The 19,071-nt window shown below is 43.8% G+C and overlaps 1 protein-coding gene across 10 annotated transcripts in view; it reads left to right on the forward strand.

Moving 5' to 3' along the window:
* Positions 1 to 19,071, forward strand: part of HUWE1 (HECT, UBA and WWE domain containing E3 ubiquitin protein ligase 1) — a 95,107-nt gene that overhangs the window by 37,686 nt on the left and 38,350 nt on the right. For 9 of the 10 annotated variants that reach the window (XM_079959937.1, XM_079959936.1, XM_079959940.1 and 6 more), the window contains 10 exons: positions 1,874 to 1,965; positions 2,168 to 2,379; positions 7,354 to 7,411; positions 8,428 to 8,640; positions 12,025 to 12,270; positions 12,380 to 12,513; positions 13,212 to 13,312; positions 14,742 to 14,936; positions 17,894 to 18,110; positions 18,288 to 18,410. In XM_079959937.1, coding sequence (XP_079816063.1) covers positions 1,874 to 1,965; positions 2,168 to 2,379; positions 7,354 to 7,411; positions 8,428 to 8,640; positions 12,025 to 12,270; positions 12,380 to 12,513; positions 13,212 to 13,312; positions 14,742 to 14,936; positions 17,894 to 18,110; positions 18,288 to 18,410 — 1,591 coding nt within the window. The remainder of the gene's footprint in view (positions 1 to 1,873; positions 1,966 to 2,167; positions 2,380 to 7,353; positions 7,412 to 8,427; positions 8,641 to 12,024; positions 12,271 to 12,379; positions 12,514 to 13,211; positions 13,313 to 14,741; positions 14,937 to 17,893; positions 18,111 to 18,287; positions 18,411 to 19,071) is intronic. The other variant, XM_079959941.1, reaches the window with a different exon arrangement.

A 19,071-nucleotide genomic window follows, 5' to 3' on the forward strand; every position in this document is an offset into this window, starting at 1 on the left:
CCCCTTTAACTTTTGGAAATCATTTTGAATTTGACTATTATCCAGTCTAATTAACAAAGTAATCCTAGTGTTTTATGGCTCATATATAGGCTCTGTTCCTAGGTGAAATTCTTATAAAGTGGACTGTTAACAACCTGTGATGAGGAATTCCCCATTTCCCTTTTGAAAACAAGCTTCTATTTTTTACCATTTCTAATGATTAAGTTGAATGGAAGTGCAGTTTTTCTGCCTCAGAATCCTACTTTCCTGATGACTTAATACAGCACCCAGTGTGGTGCTGCTTGTGGTGTTTTAACACGTGAATGTGCAGCTTTCCACCTGGCATCTGTGTCTTCGCAGTGGGTGATCTTGTAATCACAACCAGAAATTGTACTAGCAGTAAACAAAATGAGCTGGCTATGAATCTGAAAGGTTTCGTTCCTTCATTGATGGTGCTTTAGAAATGTAACTTATTTGGCATACTTTTATCAGTTACAGCAAGAGTTGCCAATCATCATCATTATTATTATTATTATTTGGAATAAAATTTTATTAGTTTTCAATTACAGTCCAATAATAGCCTCATTATAGCAATACCAATTTATAATACAATTATTAATACCAATCATTCAAGTACTGAATTATATAATTTAGTTAAAGTGGCCCCCTGCATGCTTGATTTGATGATTTGATAATTTTCTTTATTTCTGCATTCCAAAATCTTACTAGTGTCAATTGCATTCTGGTTATAATAATAATCTCTTATACAACATCTGTAGTATTAATAACTCTAATTGTGTTGACACATTAAATGATTTATAAAATTTCAAGTGACGATCGCCAACCATATCCTTGTTCTTGTGTGTGGCAGTGTTCAGAATGGAGGGAAGGATGGGTGTCCAATGCTGGCATCCAGTGAAATATGGGCATTTTTAAGGAATGTGTTCTGTGTAGAAGAGGCTGAGCATGTATAAACAGAAAGTGAACAGAAGGAACATATGCTACTTGGGCTGCTGTGGTTGCGTAGAAAAATAGATTCTTTTGACCTGTGGGGACCCATACCTGATTCTTAAAAAGAAATGCAACCCCACTCAATCTTGGAATTAGTAGCATACCCAGCCAAAAGTGCTTCCATCTTGTTTGGGCAACTTGTTTACTCACATCCAGTTCATCACAGACCTTAGACAGCAGTTCAGAACCTTAGTTAACTCATTGAAAGCAGATGAAAAGGAGAGATAGCATTGAGTGTCCAAAATCTTCAGCCAAAATCTCCAGACAGTTTTGTGTAGATTGAACCTTGTGGCATTCTGCGTGTGAAAGGCCTTTGGATGGAACAATAACTCCAGCTGCCACCTTTGTAGACACACCTTGCAAGAAAGAGAGACCACAGCATGGCCTCTGTCTGCTCCAAACAAGAGGCAATTCAGAAGAATATCAGGGGATTTTGGAGAATAAACAAGATCCTATTCTCACTTTCCATCTCCTATCTATGCTCACCCACAGTTTATAATAAAGACATTCGTGCCTGAAGATTAAACACCATACCTAGAAGTTGGTATTCTTGAAAATATCATGCTAACTTTTTATGAAAGCAAGCTCCTGGCTTATGGATTTGGAGATTAATAGGTGGAAAACTCACACAGTGTCTGCAAGAGAGTCATACCTAGAAATTAGCTGTTACTCCCTTCTGGCCTTCTGTTATTTTCCCTTATACCTTGTTTCCCTTTCATGCAACACTGAACCTTTTTTTTATGTTTCATTAGAATATTGAGTCATGTAGATTAAGAGGACAAAAATAAATTGTTACTTACTTGACTGGGCTGGTTTATGCCAAGTACCATAGTACTTTATAGCTTAAATCTAATTTGCTCCCCTTTCCCGGTGTTCATTCTAGGGGACACTGCTTCCAATCTTGGAAGTGCTGTGGATGAGCTCATGAGGCACCAGCCCACACTCAAGACAGATGCTACTACAGCCATAATTAAGGTAGGAAGCAGAACAGAATGGTCCCTGTGCTGTTTGTCTCTCTATCTTGCCAACCTCCCAAGTTGTGCACCTAGATGTTGTCTCTTTTACACTGTTTTTTCCTGAATGCAGTCTTATTTGGAGAATAACATCCCAGACTGGTATTCTGGAAGTCCTAACCAGAACTTGTTCCATGCCAACATGCTTGTTCACTGTTCTGCAGTTACTAGAAGAAATCTGCAATCTGGGCCGAGACCCTAAATACATCTGCCAGAAGCCCTCCATTCAAAAGGCTGATGGAACAGCCACTGCTCCGCCACCTCGCTCAACTCATGCAGCAGAGGAGGCCTCCAGTGAGGATGAAGAAGAAGAAGAGGTGCAAGCTATGCAGAGTTTCAATGCCACGCAGCAGAGTGAGGCAGAATCCAGCCAGCAGTGAGTAGCTGAGGCTAAAAATAACATACAGCAATCCTGTGAATGGTGGCTTGCTGCAAAGTCTAGCCTGCGCTTGCTTTCTGATCAGTTTTTAAAGCTGCTTGAAAACAACCTGTATTTGAGGGCAGGGTGGATGGGGGGCTTGGCAAAACAACTGGGCTGTCCTTCATGTTTAGGAAGAGCGTGGTGATGGTTCAGAGAACCCATGAAGTTAATTCCATGAATCCAGTGAGGTCTTGTTTTTCTTCAGTGGCAATCCAACATGCCACATGGCAATTAGTTTTGAAACGGAGAGTTTCAGAGCAGCTGGTGCCGGTACGGGGTGTGTTGGGACGGGTAAGCTATACAAAAGTTACATCCGACTGGATTAGCAGAGGCTCTCTGAGTAAGCCTAAGCAACTCTCTGGATCCTGGTCAACGTGCTTCACATAACTGTCAAGGTTGCTGCGTATAGCAGAAAATGTACTTGGGCAGCTGTTACCCATGTTGACTGGCAAGTACATTGTACACAGCAGAAAATGCATTTGCATAGCTCTTCGTGTGTTAGCAAAGCATTTATTTTCCTGTGCGCTAATATCACTAGTAAAGGTAAAGGGACCCCTAACCATTAGGTCCAGTCGTGACCGACTCTGGGGTTGCGGTGCTCATCTCGCTTTACTGGCCGAGGGAGCCGGCGTACAGCTTCCGGGTCATGTGGCCAGCATGACTAAGCCGCTTCTGGCGAACCAGAGCAGAGCATGGAAACACAGTTTACCTTCCCGCTGGAATGGTACCTATTTATCTACTTGCACTTTGATGTGCTTTTGAACTGCTAGGTTGGCAGGAGAAGGGACCGAGCAACGGGAGCTCACCCCATCGCGGGGATTCAAACCGCCAACCTTCTGATCGGCAAGTCGTAGGCTCTGTGGTTTAACCCACAGTGCCAATTTGAGGCAACTGTTGAGCTCGTTTATTGAAGTGTACTGTTGCAAAAAAGAAAAAAGCCCTTCATAAGAGTAAAGTTTGATTCCTTTGAGCATTTTTGGTAGAGACTGTTTGAGAAATGGTGTATTTGTTTGAGTGTATGTTGTCTTGTTGTTCATGCCTGCCTTGTGGTTTTGAATCAAGACAGGATAAGACCATGGTCATTTTACTGTTTAGCATTATTGTGATATTGACCCTTCAATACAAGGTTGCTGACATTTAATACCTGCTTGGTATTGAAGCAGGCCACAGATTCACAAATAACTCCTTAGATTCATGGTTTGCATTTGTTTATTTGGTAGGTTTACAGTGCCACACAATGAACAGAGTATCTAGGCAGTGAACATAATACAGCCAGTGAATGGTAGAGTGGGCTCTGCTGGGTTTATAGCCCTGAGATGTAATTGAAGTGATATATTATACCAGGGGTCAGCAACCTTTTTCAGCCGTGGGCTGGTTCACCGTCCCTCAGACCATGTGGTGTGCCGGACTATATTTTGAAGGAAAAAATGAACGAATTCCTATGCTCCGCAAATAACCCAGAGATGCATTTTAAATAAAAGGACACATTCTACTCATGTAAAAACATGCTGACTCCTGGACTGTCCGCTGGCCAGATTGAGAAGGCCTTAGGTTGCCTACCCCTGTATTTTACAATTCTAAGAAAAGAGGGTGGGTGAAGCTGTTATAAAAATCACTTGGACCACAGCAGAACCCAGAGCTAGGTTTCAGTCAAAGTGGTCCTGTTAGCTTTTCTTTCATGTTTCTGCAAGCTGATTCTTCACTTACCTATTTCCTGCTTTGCATACATTTTACTTGGAAGTAAGAACCACTAGCTTTCGGTGGAATTCACTTGCAAGTGAGAGTGGGTGGGAATATTTAATTTCCTCCTCTCAGTTCCATTCTGTACTGTGCATGTGTAATCTTCCTGCTCATTATTCTATTGGCTTGTGACTAGGAGAAATTGGCTTTTGTGAGCTTATGGGTAGGGTTGGCATGCCAGTCAGTTGACAGATCAGACATTATAAATTCGCTATCTTGTTATCATTTGACCATAATCACATACCTCATGAAGCCACAGTGGTTGAACTTACTTGCTGCCTAATTAGCACAACTGCATTTAAAACCTACTTTTTAGTTGGTTGCTGCTGCTATACTTTATTTGGGATTTTATTTCATTATGTAGCCATGGACTGACCCTCGTGTTTGGGATAAAAGCTAGAGAACAGTTCAGTGAATTCACATTTCAAATGATTAAAAGTTATAATTCACTGCAGTTCTTTTTGTTTTAAATATGGTAGTAACTTTATGATTTCATTAACAGATTATTTTGTTTTTGTAATTAGTATAAATATCAAACAGGTTTATCTTTTTGTTTTTGTTCTAATTAAAGTTAATTCTTTCAAAATTAACCACTATTTGGTCAGTTGACCAAATCTTTTTTTGATTGGTCAGATGACCAAACTTAGCTGCAAGTGCTTTCTTAAAAATGCATCAACACAGAGTATTCGTTGCTTTGGAGAAACTCCCAGATTATAACTTACCAAGAACCACAACTTGGCTGGATCTTTTCAAACCTTGATAAACCTGCTTAATCCCACCACTGGGCTTTCAGATTGGCCATGTTCTCATGTAAGACTAAAACATGACAGGAAGGAGCTGCTGTGAGCCTTGGGCTTGTGTTCTTCCTCTCACCTCAGAGGACACCTACAGGGTTTAGTTTCACTTCCACAAAACCTGACTTATTACATATAAATCAGAGATTGTGATTTTTAAAAACCTGTTCTGTGTAAACCAGCCAACTTCAAACCATGAACTGTGAAACTGTCTTATTTAACTAGCCCAGAGGGTGGGAAACCTGTGGCCCTCCAGATGTTGTTGGACTCTGTCAACCTCAGGTAGCATGGCCCAGTGGTCAGGTATGATAGGGGTTGGGGTGCAGCAACATGTAGAGAGCCACAGGTTCCTCATCCCTGTTTTAAACCATGATACCTGATTCATAGGACATGATAAGCCAGGTTTTGTGGAAAGTGAAACTAAATTCTCCCAGCCATGTGGTAGGTGGTGTGTGAATTGTGTTTCCCCTCATAAGTGTGGTAGAACCCTAGAAACAAGATGTTTCCAGGTAGCTTCTGTTTTTACTAGAGTTTTATGTTTGATTGTTTTACCGAGAAGAGACTTGGGCTGTGGTCTTTTGCAGACTTGCAAGGGAGTGAGAACAATTTTATTCAGTAGAACATACTCTATAAGTAAACATTCATAGGATCAGGCTGCTTTCTTTAGCTCTACTTCATGATTTTGTAGATGCTGAGGAATAATTTTTATCACTAAAATGTGTTTCTGGTGTCTAGAATTCTGTACTTAATGTGTTTTGTTGTGAGTATGACATAGATTGAGGAAAGTCTGTAGCTGAGCTTGTGAAATCTAGTCTGCTGTTTACAGGTAGAATGCTGAGATCTTGGCAAAACCAGTTATAGAGAAGGTCCCTGAGCCAATACATATTTCATCGAACTGGTTTTGAGCAATGATTGCATTAGTTCTTGGGACAAGGAGCCCCCTATTGCACTAGCAAAGGGCAGGATTACATTTGGGGTGGATGGAGGGTCGCCTTGAGCATTTTTGGCATTGTTTTGCTTGCTCCCTGGCACCCTGATCCCAGCTGCGCTGAAGGCCTTACTCAGAGACTCTCTTGGCTCTGCAATACTTTGGCAAGCTCTGCAGCAGCTTCTGAGTGCCTGCCAGCTGTTTCTTTGTAAACTTCTGAACTCTGAAGTTTCCTGTCTATGGGGTTTCTTAACCCCATAAACTCCTGGCTATGTGGTACTTTCTATGTGTGCCATATGCTGGGTAATGCCGCGGGGGAAATGAGAGAGGAGTAGTCGCTGTCCTGCATTGAGAGCCTGCTGGCCCCGAGATGGCATGATGCTTTGCAGAGTGGGTGGGTGGAGGAAGAATGTTCGGGTGCTGGGAAAAAGTTTGCCCTGGCAGTTCTGGTTTATAGGGAGTTTTCTGGCTTAAGGAGCTCTGGATCCAGTTGTTTGCTGGCTTGAGGATCCTTGTTTAGAGTAGACTGTTTTGAATTAAGCATTTGTTTCTTTGTATTGCCTTAGTTGAGAACAGACCTGTGTGCGTGGCGGTTTAGAAACAGTTAAACTTCCTTCTAGTTTCAGGGAGGCAGCCATGTTTCTTCTGGCCAAACTTGCAGGGCCGGATTTCCTTTTGGCTTGCTTGCTGCCATGTGGCAGGTGCCTGGTGCAGACTGGAGAGGTCCCAGTATCCTCCACTTTTCTTTCCCCCGCCCATCCACCCCAAGCATTTTGCCTGGCCCCTCCTTGCCTGTGTCAGACTTCGCTTTCTTCTCTTCCTTCTCCGACCAAAACTTGCACCGAGCATGCTCTTTACGTCACTGCCCAACTGTTCCCTCCCCTCCTTCTCCTCCTCCCCAGCTCCATTTTGCTGCAGAACTCCATGGCGCCTGGCAGTCGACCATTCATGGCCCCTGCCACATTCCCATCTTTAATCCAATTTGAGGCCAGCAGCCAAGATGGGCAGCACAGTTATCCCCCTCCTTTTGCCTTTTTCTGGTGTCTCCTCAATGCTGGTATCTTTTGTCACCATGATGCATTCTGGGCTGCTTCAGGCGCGGTTTTGCCGCAGTCCTGGCGCAGGGCTGCCCTCTGGAATTTTTGTTGTTGTTGGAAGAGAACGATGGTACTTCTATTCTCCCAGTTTATCTTTTTGGGAAACCTTAATAGGAGACAGCTTTGCATAAAACCTGGAATGTGGGAGCTGGATATTGCGTGTCTAGGACTAAGAAAGGTGAGCAAAGATTTTGATAGTGTCTTTCGTGCGGTTGCCCTCTGATAAATTTGATTGGGAGCTGGGGGAGAATACTGTAAGGTGACTGCAAGCTGAGCAGCTAGCTCACATATCTACAACCCAAAATCAAGTGTCTGGAGGCCTGTATTGAACAATATGGTTGCAGTAATGAGCCTTTTTCCCCCCCTCTAGGGTGGTCGGGACAGAAGAACGGATACCAATCCCACTCATGGACTACATCCTTAATGTGGTAAGTTCTCTTAGTGGGCGGTCCTTGAGGGATACCTTGGCAGGATCGGCTTCAGTGTGTCTAGGGCAGGGGTCAGCAAAGTTTAACTTGCCTGGGCCAGATTGGTCCTGCAGAGATCCCTCTGTGGGCCGGATTGCGCGCCTGTGCGAGCATGTGCCCCCATGATTTTCGGCGGCTGCACAGACGCGGTATTTGGTGTCTGCGCATGTGCAGACACAGTATTTGGCGGCACGGAAGCGAGTCCCCACGCTGCGCCAGTTTAGCGCAGCACATGAGCGGGCAGCCAAGTTTGGCGGCAACTCATGGGCCGGTCAAACGACCTCCGCGGGCCATTTCCAGCCCTGGGGCCTTAAGTTGCTGACCCCTGCTCTAGGGAGGTATTCAGGCATCCCTAGCTCTTTCGGCTGACACCTTTTTTGTCTCCAGCCTCACATGCCATGTTGTTAGAATGAATTTGTATGGCTCTTGTAGCCACAGTCTTGTCACTCAGTAATGCTTCCTGAACTTGCTTGGTGTTGGTCTTACTTAAAGACACAAATACATGTTCAAAATAGCAATATTTTATCATTTTCCCCAGCTATAGAATTATTTTAAGAGGTAGGAGTTTGAGTATGTAATATTCACTTTCTTAACACATCAGTTAAATAAAAAAAATATATACTGCAGGTTTGCTGATTATCTGCAGAGAGAGTGTGTGTCCTTTTAATTAAACCTGGAATGTCAAAGTAAACTTTGCTTTACTGATTGCTTATTTTGGAGCAGCTAGCCTTGGAACCCATCTATCACAGGGTTGTGAGGATATTGGACCAAGAAAACACTCCTTCTTTGGGTTTACTGTAGTTGCCTCTGAAAGATGGATGAATTTGGATTTAGAGAGTGTAGAGAAACTATGGAGTTGAGAGCTCTACATGCTTCACTCTCCATTTGGGCTTGGTCTGGGTGTAGGCTACCCAACATTTTGTTTTTGTATGAAGTGTTGATTATTTTCTTCCCTACCCTCCTTTTCTGTCTCCCAGATGAAATTTGTGGAGTCCATCCTCAGCAACAATACAACAGATGACCATTGTCAGGAGTTTGTGAATCAGAAGGGCCTGCTGCCCCTAGTCACCATCTTGGGCCTGCCCAACCTGCCTATAGACTTCCCCACCTCAGCAGCCTGCCAAGCTGTGGCTGGAGTCTGCAAATCCATATTGGTAAGGAGGAGAATACAACATTTCCCTTTCCAGAAGGTAATTATCACTGCCATCAAGTTGGAAGTACACACAAGCTTCTGGAAATCCTACTCTTTAACTCCTACTCCCACCCCAAAATGCATCTGCTAGACGTTCCTGTTGACTGTGTCATTACAGCTAACAGGTCTTATTTTTGAAGGGCTAAGAAGCCCTTTAATTGGAGATAGCTTTTTGAGAAATGTAGCTTGGCAGAGGACCTCTGCACCTCTCCCAGCATTCGTTGTGGTCATGTGCATAATTTTAGTGTATTGCCAGAGAAGGGCCAGTGTCTCAAGACTTTGTCACCTGGATGGAGTTGTAGAACTATATTTAAGAAATCCAAAGTAAAAATGTAAGAAGGCATAAATCATATCTATAGAACAGGCATACTTTCACAGTTCATGTTGGGACTATCACTCTATAGCATGATTTCCACTTGTTGCTATTTTGTGGGAGCATGGGAAACCTGTAGAATACAGCTGAAGAATTCTGTTTCCTAAGAATCTCAGCTTTTTATTTGATTTCACTGACTGGGGTGGAGGGAGAACAGCAACAATTTTATGGTTTAAAGAAACGTTTTGAGGGTAAAACCTCAAATCAGAAGGGCTAGGATAACGTTTCTAGGGAACAGAGCTTTAACATTCTGTTTTAGCTCTTGGCTATTCCATATGATTTTCAGAAGCAGAATAATTTATGCTTCAACAGTTTAAACTGCATTATTATGCAAAACAAACCCTGCTGATTTGCTTGGGTTCCAGAATTTACACCAATTGCAAAGTTCAGCTTTTGGGGTTGTGGAACTTGGGCTATGTTGTTACAGAATGCTTAGTTTCTTTTTAGGACAGAGGCCACTCAGCCTTAACTGGTTTTTCTGATGAAACATTTTACTTCAGTTTAAAAGAGCAGGCTGTTCTCTGGAAGAAGCCGGGAATTAGTTGAAACAATTAAAAGATGTCAGACAGTGACAGTGGTTCCATGTGGTGGCAGCTCCACATTTTGGCGTGTGCAGTAGTATTCATAAACTGGTCATCATGTGGATCTCAGTTGCATGACGTCTCTGCCGGGGCTTAATTTGTGCCAGAGCTCACTAAGCTGCAGCCTCATTGTCTGTTGGTTTAGAGTTCATTTCCTTCAGACGCTGCACACATCAAGAATGGCCCTAGTGGCCCTAGGTTAGAAATGTTTGGAAACACCACACAATATAGATGCAATGATCAAGGAAGTAAAAAATTAACAAAGCAGTTACTGTAGTTTTAGTAGCAGTGCCAAAAATCTTCTTAATCCTCAAAGCAATACAAACCAAAGCCAGTTTCTCCTAGATAAGCACTGTCAAATTGGTTCCATAGATAGACTTCTTGCTTTCAGCAAAATAACCAACAATTTTTCATTTTCCAGCTTTGCATATAGAAGCGTAAAATAACAAAAAGCATTGAGTGAGTGTTCTTGGCTGATGCTGATTAGCAAATGTACAGCTACTAATTCAAGTTCATTCTTTTATAGTGTCTGTCCAGGTGACATAGTCTGTCTGTCAAGGTTTCCCTGTATATACTCTGAGCAATGATGCAGGGCCACCACATATAAAAGTTTAGTAGTAATATACACACTGCTGGCAAGACTCTGCCTATTCCCTCCCCTCAAACAATGCTTGGTGAGGGTTGCAGGGAAAGCAAACAACACCCTTACCATCCTATTTGTTTGCTATGATCTGTTGCTTACAAGTCTTTGTAGTCTGAAATAGGTTGTGGCCTCCACTTCATTGAAACCCAGTTCTTCACTTTAACATTCAACATTTGCTTGCAGTGACTGTTGATACATTCATAAGTGTTGCTTGTCTCCAGAAGACCTGGCAAGTGACATGGTACTTGATTCCTGGATCTCAGGCCATATTAGAACATAAGAGGAATCCTTGTGGCCCAGAGTCCAGCACTCTGTTCTCACAGTGGCCAACCAGATGCCATCCAGTTTGGGTTAGTTTAGAGCATGTGTCAACTGCATGAAACCAAGGTGTGTTATTGGATGTGTGCTGGAGAAAGGGGCTTTGTGCATTCATAGAAAAAAGACAAAGCTAAATCAATCAGTACTTTAAATGCTGACTGGTGAATAAGCTGTGGCAGCACCTTATACAGCCTTCTGGTGTTCAGCAATCCATGGTAGCGACACTTCCTTGAAGCTCTGGGTATAATGTCATGCTCGGCTTCTGGATGTTGGAAGGTCTTTTTATGCAGAAGATGTGCATTTATAATAGCGCTTACTGACATGCAGTTGTGTCGGGTCATTCTCAGCACTTGCTGTTTTGTTCTAAGAATAAATTTGTGTACCCATATCATTCCACATGCCCACAATCTCTCACCACCTTTGCTTCATTCAGTGTGCCAATATTACAGGCTTTCTTACCTTGCAACCTGTTTCTAGATCCATGATTAGCCCAGTCATCATGTTCATTTCTCTTCAGGAAGGCCAGATTAACTTTGACAGTTGAGGAGTCGTAATAATTAAATGGAAATCCACAGAGTTTACTTGGAGCAGTGAACTTTAGGGGTTTTGTTTTTCTCATTCAGTGTACCTGACTTGCTATAACTTTCTGTAGACACCTGAAGGCAGTCCTGTTTGGGGAAGCTTTTAATGTTTGGTGTTTTGTTGTGCTCCTTTATATTTTGCTGGAAGCCGCCCAGAGTGGTTGGGGCAACCCAGTCAGATGGGCTCGGAACAAGAAATAAGTTATCGTCGTTGTTGTCATTGTTGTTATTATTATCTACATAGCGCCACTTTTCTTACCAGGTCCACTTCTGCCAATCTAAGCAGTACCTAAACAGATCAAGGGACCAAAAAGGTCATGTATCAAGGATGCTGTTGTGGCATGAGTTTAAACACCTGTCCCATCAGGGATTAAACCACATAATTTAGATTACCGTGTTCTTTGCAGGAGCTCAACATCTCTATTAGTTTGAGCAGGCAGTGATCAGTATGCTGTGATCTCTTGACTTGGGGAAACCACATCTGAACTGTAATATGATCAGCCACTGCTCTTCTAATTCTGTCATGGTAGCTTAGTGGGTGGGTTTGGAGTGCGAGTCTGCGCACTTGTTGCTTAGCCTTCTTGTGTGGGCTAGTGAGTAAGCTGGTGGTACTAGCTTGATTAGTGGGGAAACATTATCTATATTTAGCCTTAAGTCACTAAATGTTAACAATGTGGCCTTAACAGCTGGAAAAGCTTCCAATATTTCCCTGAGAGAAAGTGATGGATACCTTCTGAGTGCTGCTGGGTATTCAGTAATCCACAGGCCACTACTGTAAAATGAACATCCTGAACCAGAGATTGGTATAGTGGGTGGTTTTGAGGCAGAGATCTGCACTTACTGAGCCTTGTTTAATGGATGTCACTATTTATCTTTTCTACCTTAGACGCTATCTCATGAACCGAAGGTCCTGCAGGAAGGCCTGCTCCAGCTGGACTCCATCCTGTCTTCCCTGGAGCCTCTACACCGGCCCATTGAGGCGCCTGGTGGCTCGGTCCTGCTGCGGGAGTTGGCATGTGCTGGCAATGTGGCTGATGCCACCCTCTCAGCCCAGGCCACACCCTTACTTCATGCCCTGACAGCTGCCCATGCTTACATCATGATGTTCGTACATACATGCCGGGTAGGACAGGTAAGAGCAACCCCCACACCTTGTTAATGACCCATCTGGTCTGGCTACTGCTTTCTGTCAGCAGAATGTAGTCCGGGCACTTAGCAGCGTGTAATCTCTTCTATTACAGAGTGAGATCAGAGCCATCTCAGTAAACCAGTGGGGTTCCCAGTTGGGCCTGAGTGTGCTGAGCAAGTTGAGCCAACTCTACTGTTCCCTGGTATGGGAAAGCACGGTTCTGCTGTCACTATGTACACCAAACAGGTATGGAGCATTTGGTGGTTGAGAGGCTTGGGCTTGGCAGTGGTGGACAGTTTTATCATTTACTCCCAGAATTTGAAATCAGTAGCAGCCAGGTTAATGTCTTCCAAGAAGTCATTTGTCAGACAAGAATTCTGAGGGCTGAAGAGAGCCAAATGTCTTAGACTTGTTCAAATGCATGTCCTCCTTGGGTCCCTTAAGGAGTTTATGTGTAACATAATATGGTAAAGTAGAAGCCATTAGTACATGCTCCCTTGGCAAGCAAAGGCTACAAGGAGCTTTCTCTTGTCCATCATACCTAGAGTCAGTTTCTTGGGGAAAACTCATCTGTAGATTAAGTGAACTGTGACCCAGATTCCATTTAGCAGCTTTGGAGCACACTCAGCAATTTCAGTTCTTATTTGGCCAGACTTGTTCAATCATTCCAAAAGCTGATGTGGCTAAAATGATCAAAAGCATGGGAGGAAAAAGCAAGAGTCCAGATGGAAATGTGGAGAGGGCTTCATCTAGCCCAAAGAGCATAAACAGCTCAGCACTGACTAGGGAGATGTCTGTGATCCTTCATTTCTGTGCCCCATGCTTGAAGGCTAGTGCACCCCCTTGCTCCATATTGCTAAATGTTTTTCTACGGTGCTGTAGGCTAATGTGGCCTGCCAGATGAGTGCCACCTGTAGCTGTGTCTTACCTTTCCATGCTTGCAGTTTGCCTTCAGGTTGTGAATTTGGCCAAGCTGATATGCAGAAGCTGGTGCCGAAGGAAGAGAAAGCAGCCCCCAATTCTACGCAGGGAGCCAAAAAAGCAGGTACGAGTGGGAAGCAGGATCCTTATCCTGGACATACTGAATACTGTGGCATCTCTAGAGCAACTTCTATTTTGTGGTACCTATGCAGTGCAACATGAGCATGGTTGTAGAAGATATGTTTTGTAGTTCAGTCGCTATATATACTACATGTCAAAATATAAACACCCTTTACTCTGGTCATAAAACGCTGATTACATGTTACACATTATTCAGGGCTACAAAACAGATGTCTTAGGCAGGGTGAGCAAAATTGACCTAATGTATGCTGTAGCATCAGCTCAGTACTAATATTTCTGTGATTTCAAATTTCACTGTCTGAGCTGCAGTCAAAACTTTGGTGTATCAATTCAGATTGCCCTGAAGGTTTTTGGTGGAAAACTAAAATTTTTAATGTGTGATATTTTAATGTATTTTTAATCTTTGTTGGAAGCCACCCAGAGTGGCTGGGGAAACCCAGCCAGATGGGCGGGATACAAATAATAAATTATTATTAAAAGCCCCCTGGTGCCACCTGAATTAGTAAATTGTGTATGGTGTGTGTGTGTGTGTGTGTGTGTGTATGTGTGTGTGTGTAAAAATAAATAATAAAACTAGTGTGGCCCCTGGGGGAATATGATCCCAACAACCCATTTAAGTTTGACACCCCTGCCCTTCCATGTGCCCTTTGTTGTCCAGTCCAGTTCCTGATTCTCTTGGCTCTTAAAGTACTTCACTTGAAATGACAATGTTGTAAGATGCAGACCTTTTTGAACCAGTGGGCACATTTGGAATTTTGAGAATGCTGTGGATGCCAGTCACAAGATAGTTGCTGTGGGTGTAATGTTTAACACAAAATGTTTGCCACATCTGAAGGAGTAGGAGGGAAATATATAGATAAAAAAGACAGGACCACAGAATGACATGAGCATGCCCCTCTCCAGCCAGTGTGGAAGGGAAGGCATCTAGATCCATCATTGATGTGCTCGGTCACAGAAGCTCTTCGCATCTTTCCTCTGGTATCCAGTGACATGTACATGCTTAAGGGGGCATGTTCAGTGTTGGAGAGGCTGAACCAGTCAGGGCAAACAGGCACTCATAAGGAAGAGCAAGCCATGTCTCGTGCATCATGAATATTTAAGGATTATTTACTGAGACCTTTTGTGGTGCCATAGGAGGTACCAGTGAACACACTAGCATCTGTGGCACCATGTTGGAGGCCCCAATGTAAAAAAATAAATCCCTTTCCAAACTCCTAAATTCAACTGATAGAGCTACATTCTTCAGTGATTGCTTTATCCAGGATCTTTTGTCTGCACATTTGAATTTATGGACTCTCGGTACCTCCTAAGTAGAATTTTGGAAAATAGGCTGGCAGAACCAGGTTTCCAAGTGATCTTGACTTAGAACTGGAAGAATACAAGACTAGTAATTTAACATATTCTTCTTGCAGATGGTGAATCGGAAGCAGTGGCAGCTGGGAGCATGGAAGCCTCTGCTCAAGGCCTGCTAGAAGGAATTGGCCTGGATGGTGACACACTGGCACCAATGGAAACAGATGAGCCCAGTTCCTCTGATCCCAAGGGGAAGTCAAAGATCACTCCAGCCATGGCAGCCAGGATCAAACAGATCAAGCCCCTCTTGTCAGGTGAGAGCAGGAGAATATTGGGGGTGGTTAAGAAAAGAGACAAGAGCTTAAGCAGAATATGCAGCTGGGGGTCAAAAATTCTTTGTATGCTATTTTGCTCCTTGTTTTCCTTTTTATGCTGAAGTACAAAGAGAAGGCACTGGAATATGACATGTCCCTTCCTTTACTGAAGCTATAAGATGTGTTAGGTTTTGGGTACCCTTTTTAAGAAAGAAAGAATAAAGTATGTCTCTGGAGCTACAGAATTGATTTCATGCTCTCACTGTGGACACTGCTTCTTGGCCAGAGGAGCAAGAACAACTGTTGTAGACCTCAGAACATACTTAGGTGGCGGTGGAAGCTACAATGTACAAAACGATTCCTGCTGCTCCTCAGAGAAGGTAGAGAGGGGTGACGGTGACCGGGGACAGAGGCAGCAGTGTACAGAAGAATGACTCGTGGCTTCAGTTGTCTAAACATGAGTGCAGTTGTCTCTATGGGAGACGAGAAATAATAACTTGAGCTCTTAATGCAGGATGGCAGACATGACCTGACAGCCATTACTGAAACCTGGTGGGATGAGTTTTATGACTGAAATGTAGAAATTGAGGGGTACAACCTGCTCAAAAGCAATAGATCAATCCGGAAGGGGGGAGAGGCAGCATTATATGTAAGGGATATGTACACTTGTGAAGAGATTCATGACTTGGAGCATGGAAGGCAGGTTGAGAGTACATGGGTAAAAATTGTAGGGGAGGAAAACAACAGTGACCTTACTATGGGTGTCTTCTATAGACCTCCAAGCCAGACTGAGGACTTGGATAATGAATTCCTCGAGCAGGTTACCAAACGTTCAAAAAGGAGAGGTACAGGGAACTTTGGAAGGAAGTGATCATGTCTTCTTTGCTTTTATTACACACATGCAAGGGAAAGCTGAGTGTAGTCAGACATGCACTCTGGACTTTAAGAAGGCTGATTTCAAAAAGCTTAAGGAACTACTGGGTGTAGTCCCATGGTCAGAAATACTCAAAGAGAAGGGAGTCCAAGTTGGATGGGAGTTTTTTAATATTGAAATATTGAAGGTGAAATATTGAAGGCACAAAAGCATACAATTCCGGCATGAAAGAAAAGTGAGAGGCACTTGAAGAAACCAGTGTGGCTGCATAAGGAGTTTACAGATGAGCTGAGATTTAAGAAGGAAATGTAAAAGTAATGGAAGAAAGGAGAAATCCCAAAGGAGGAGTATACACGAGTTGCTTGAAGAGAGGTTAAAAATAATAATAAAAGGTTTCATTGGCTATGTTTGAAGCAAGAGGAAGAACAAGCAAGTAGTATGTCTCTTGCGTGGAGAAGATGGAGAAATGTTATTGGATGACAGAGAGAAGGTGGAACTGTTCAACACCTACTTTGCCTCTGCACCCAAAAGGAAAGTAGTGCCCAACCAGGTGATAACAGAAGAAACGATGCAAGGAGGGAGCTGAAGTGCAAGATAAGAAAAGAGGTAGTAAGGGAACACCTTGCTACCTTAAATGAATTCAGTTCTCCAGGGCCTGATAAGCTACACCCATCTTGTTGCCCTCCAGCTGTTGCTGGACTCCAGCTGCCATCACCCCTGACGACTGACCATGCAAATGAGCTTGGAAGTGTACCCTTAGAGCTTTTGTATATAATCTTTGAGAATTCTTGAACAACAGGTGAGGTCCCTGCAGACTGGAGGCGGGCAAATGTTCCCATCTTCTAAAAGCAGAAAAAAGAATACCCAAGTAACTACCGACAACTGAGCTTGACATTAGTAGCAGGAGAAGTCCTAGAATATATAATTAAATAGTTGGTCTGTCAGCACTTAGAAAAGGATGCAGTGATTACTAAGACCCAGCATGGGTTTCTAAAAACAAGTACTGCCAGATGAATCTCATTTTGAGAGAGAGTGAGTGAGTATGTTATAAGGTTGGTGGATCAGGGGAATGCGCTGGACATAGTGTATCTTGATTTCAGTGAGGCTTTTGATGTCCCCCATGGTATTCTTGCAGAAAAGCTGGTGAAATGGGGGCTGGATGAGGTAACTCTTAGGTGGGTTTGTAGCTGGTAACAGCTCCTCACCATCCTGGAAAACAGTGGCATGCCACAGGGTCCTTGGGCCTATTGTTCAACATCTTTATAAACAACTTGGATGAAGGAATTGGGGGGCTGCTCATCCAGTTTGCAGATGACAGCAAACTGGGAAGGGTAGCTAATGCCTCAGAAGATAGAATCAGGATTCAAGATGATTAAGGGAAGTAATAGTCCTGCTCAATTCTGGCTTGGTCAGACCACACCTGGAATGATGTGTCCAGTTCTGGGCATCAAAATTTAATAAGGATATTGACAAGTTGAAACATGTGCAGAGGAGGACAACCAAGAGATTATCAAGGGCCTGGAAACCAAGCCTTATGAGGAACAGTTGTGGGAGTTATGTATGTTTAGCTTAGAAAAGAGGAGATTGAGAGAAGATATGATAGCTATCTTCAAGTATCTAAAGGGCTGTCACATGAAAGATGGAGCAAGCTTGTTTTCTCCTGCTCTGGAGGGTGCGACCTAAACCAATGGCTCCAAGTTACAATAAACAAGATTCCTACTAAACATCAGGAAGAACTTTCTGACAGTAAAAGCTGTTCAACAGTGGAACAGACTCCTACGAGAGGTGGTGGATTGTTCTTCCTTTGAGGTTTTTAAGCAAAGGTTGGATACTCATCTCATTTATGATCTAGCTGAGATGCCTGCATTGTAGGGGGTTGGACTAGTTGAACCTCTGCATCCCATCCAGCTCTCCAGTTCTATGATTTTATGACTTTATGGTTCTCAGTAAAGCAGGAAATTAGAGATTATGCCAACACCAGGTGAAAAGTCCTCATAAGCTTCTTTATTTTGGCACAGTTTACTCTACCAAGAGTTCCTGCAAGTAAAGAAAATCAGTTCTTCATTCTCTCTCTGTATCTCAGCTTCGTCTAGGTTAGGCCGTGCCTTGGCTGAACTGTTTGGGTTGCTGGTCAAGCTGTGTGTGGGTTCTCCAGTAAGACAACGCCGGAGCCACCATGCTGCTAGCACCACTACTGCTCCCACACCGGCTGCTCGCTCGACAGCATCAGCACTGACCAAACTACTCACAAAGGGGCTTTCCTGGCAGCCCCCACCATACACACCCACCCCCCGCTTCCGGTGAGTCCTGTCTACTATAAATTGATCTCAAGTTCCACAGTGTTTGCAGGAAGAAAGGAAATTTTAGACTTGGATGCTTGTAAATACTCTTCCTGAGGTGCTGGGACTCAAAGAATGTTTGAGTGTTTAATCTTGCAGAATCATCAGCCTAACTATCTAAATCTATTTTTCTTCTAGGTTGACTTTTTTCATCTGTTCTGTGGGTTTCACCTCGCCAATGTTGTTTGATGAGCGGAAGTATCCCTACCACCTAATGCTGCAGAAATTTTTGTGCTCAGGGGGCCACAATGCACTCTTTGAGTAAGCATTTATCTACTGCACTCCACTTTTTCTAGTATAGGAGACTGAAAATTGGGTTTGAAGGTTCTGTAGTTTTATGTGCTGTGGTCAAAAAATGAGATTGAAAAACTAAGACCTCTGTCATCCATTGTTTGCTCAATTACTTACCGTATTTTTCGCACGATAGGGCGCACCGGACCATAGGGCGCACCCAGTTTTTAGGGGGGGAAATCAAGGAAAATAATATTCCCCCCCCCCCCCAGCCCCAAAGAGCAGCGTACAGGCTGCACACAACCTCTCCCTGCCGGAGAGGTTGCGCGCAGCTATGGAAGAAGGCAAGGCAGCGAGCGGGATGGATCCCGCTCGCTGCTTTGGCTTCCCCTTTAGCCCCATGCAGCCGAGAGGCTGCGTAGGGCTAAAGAATCCATAGCCCCGTGCAGCCTCTCCTTGCAAGAGAGGTTGCGCGCAGCTATGGAAGAAGGCAAGGCAGCGAGCGGGATGAATCCTGCTCGCTGCTTTGGCTTCCCCTTTAGCCCCGTGCAGCCTCTCCTTGCCGGGAGACGCTCCGCAGGGCTAAAGAAGCCATAGCCCCGTGCAGCTTCTCCCTGCCGGAGGGGTTGCGCGCGGCTATGGCACAAGCCTGCATTCGCTCCATAGGATGCACACACATTTCCCCTCAATT

The sequence above is a fragment of the Podarcis cretensis genome, assembly GCF_951804945.1.
Source record: "Podarcis cretensis genome assembly, chromosome: 17".
NCBI classification, from domain to species: Eukaryota; Metazoa; Chordata; class Lepidosauria; order Squamata; family Lacertidae; genus Podarcis; species Podarcis cretensis.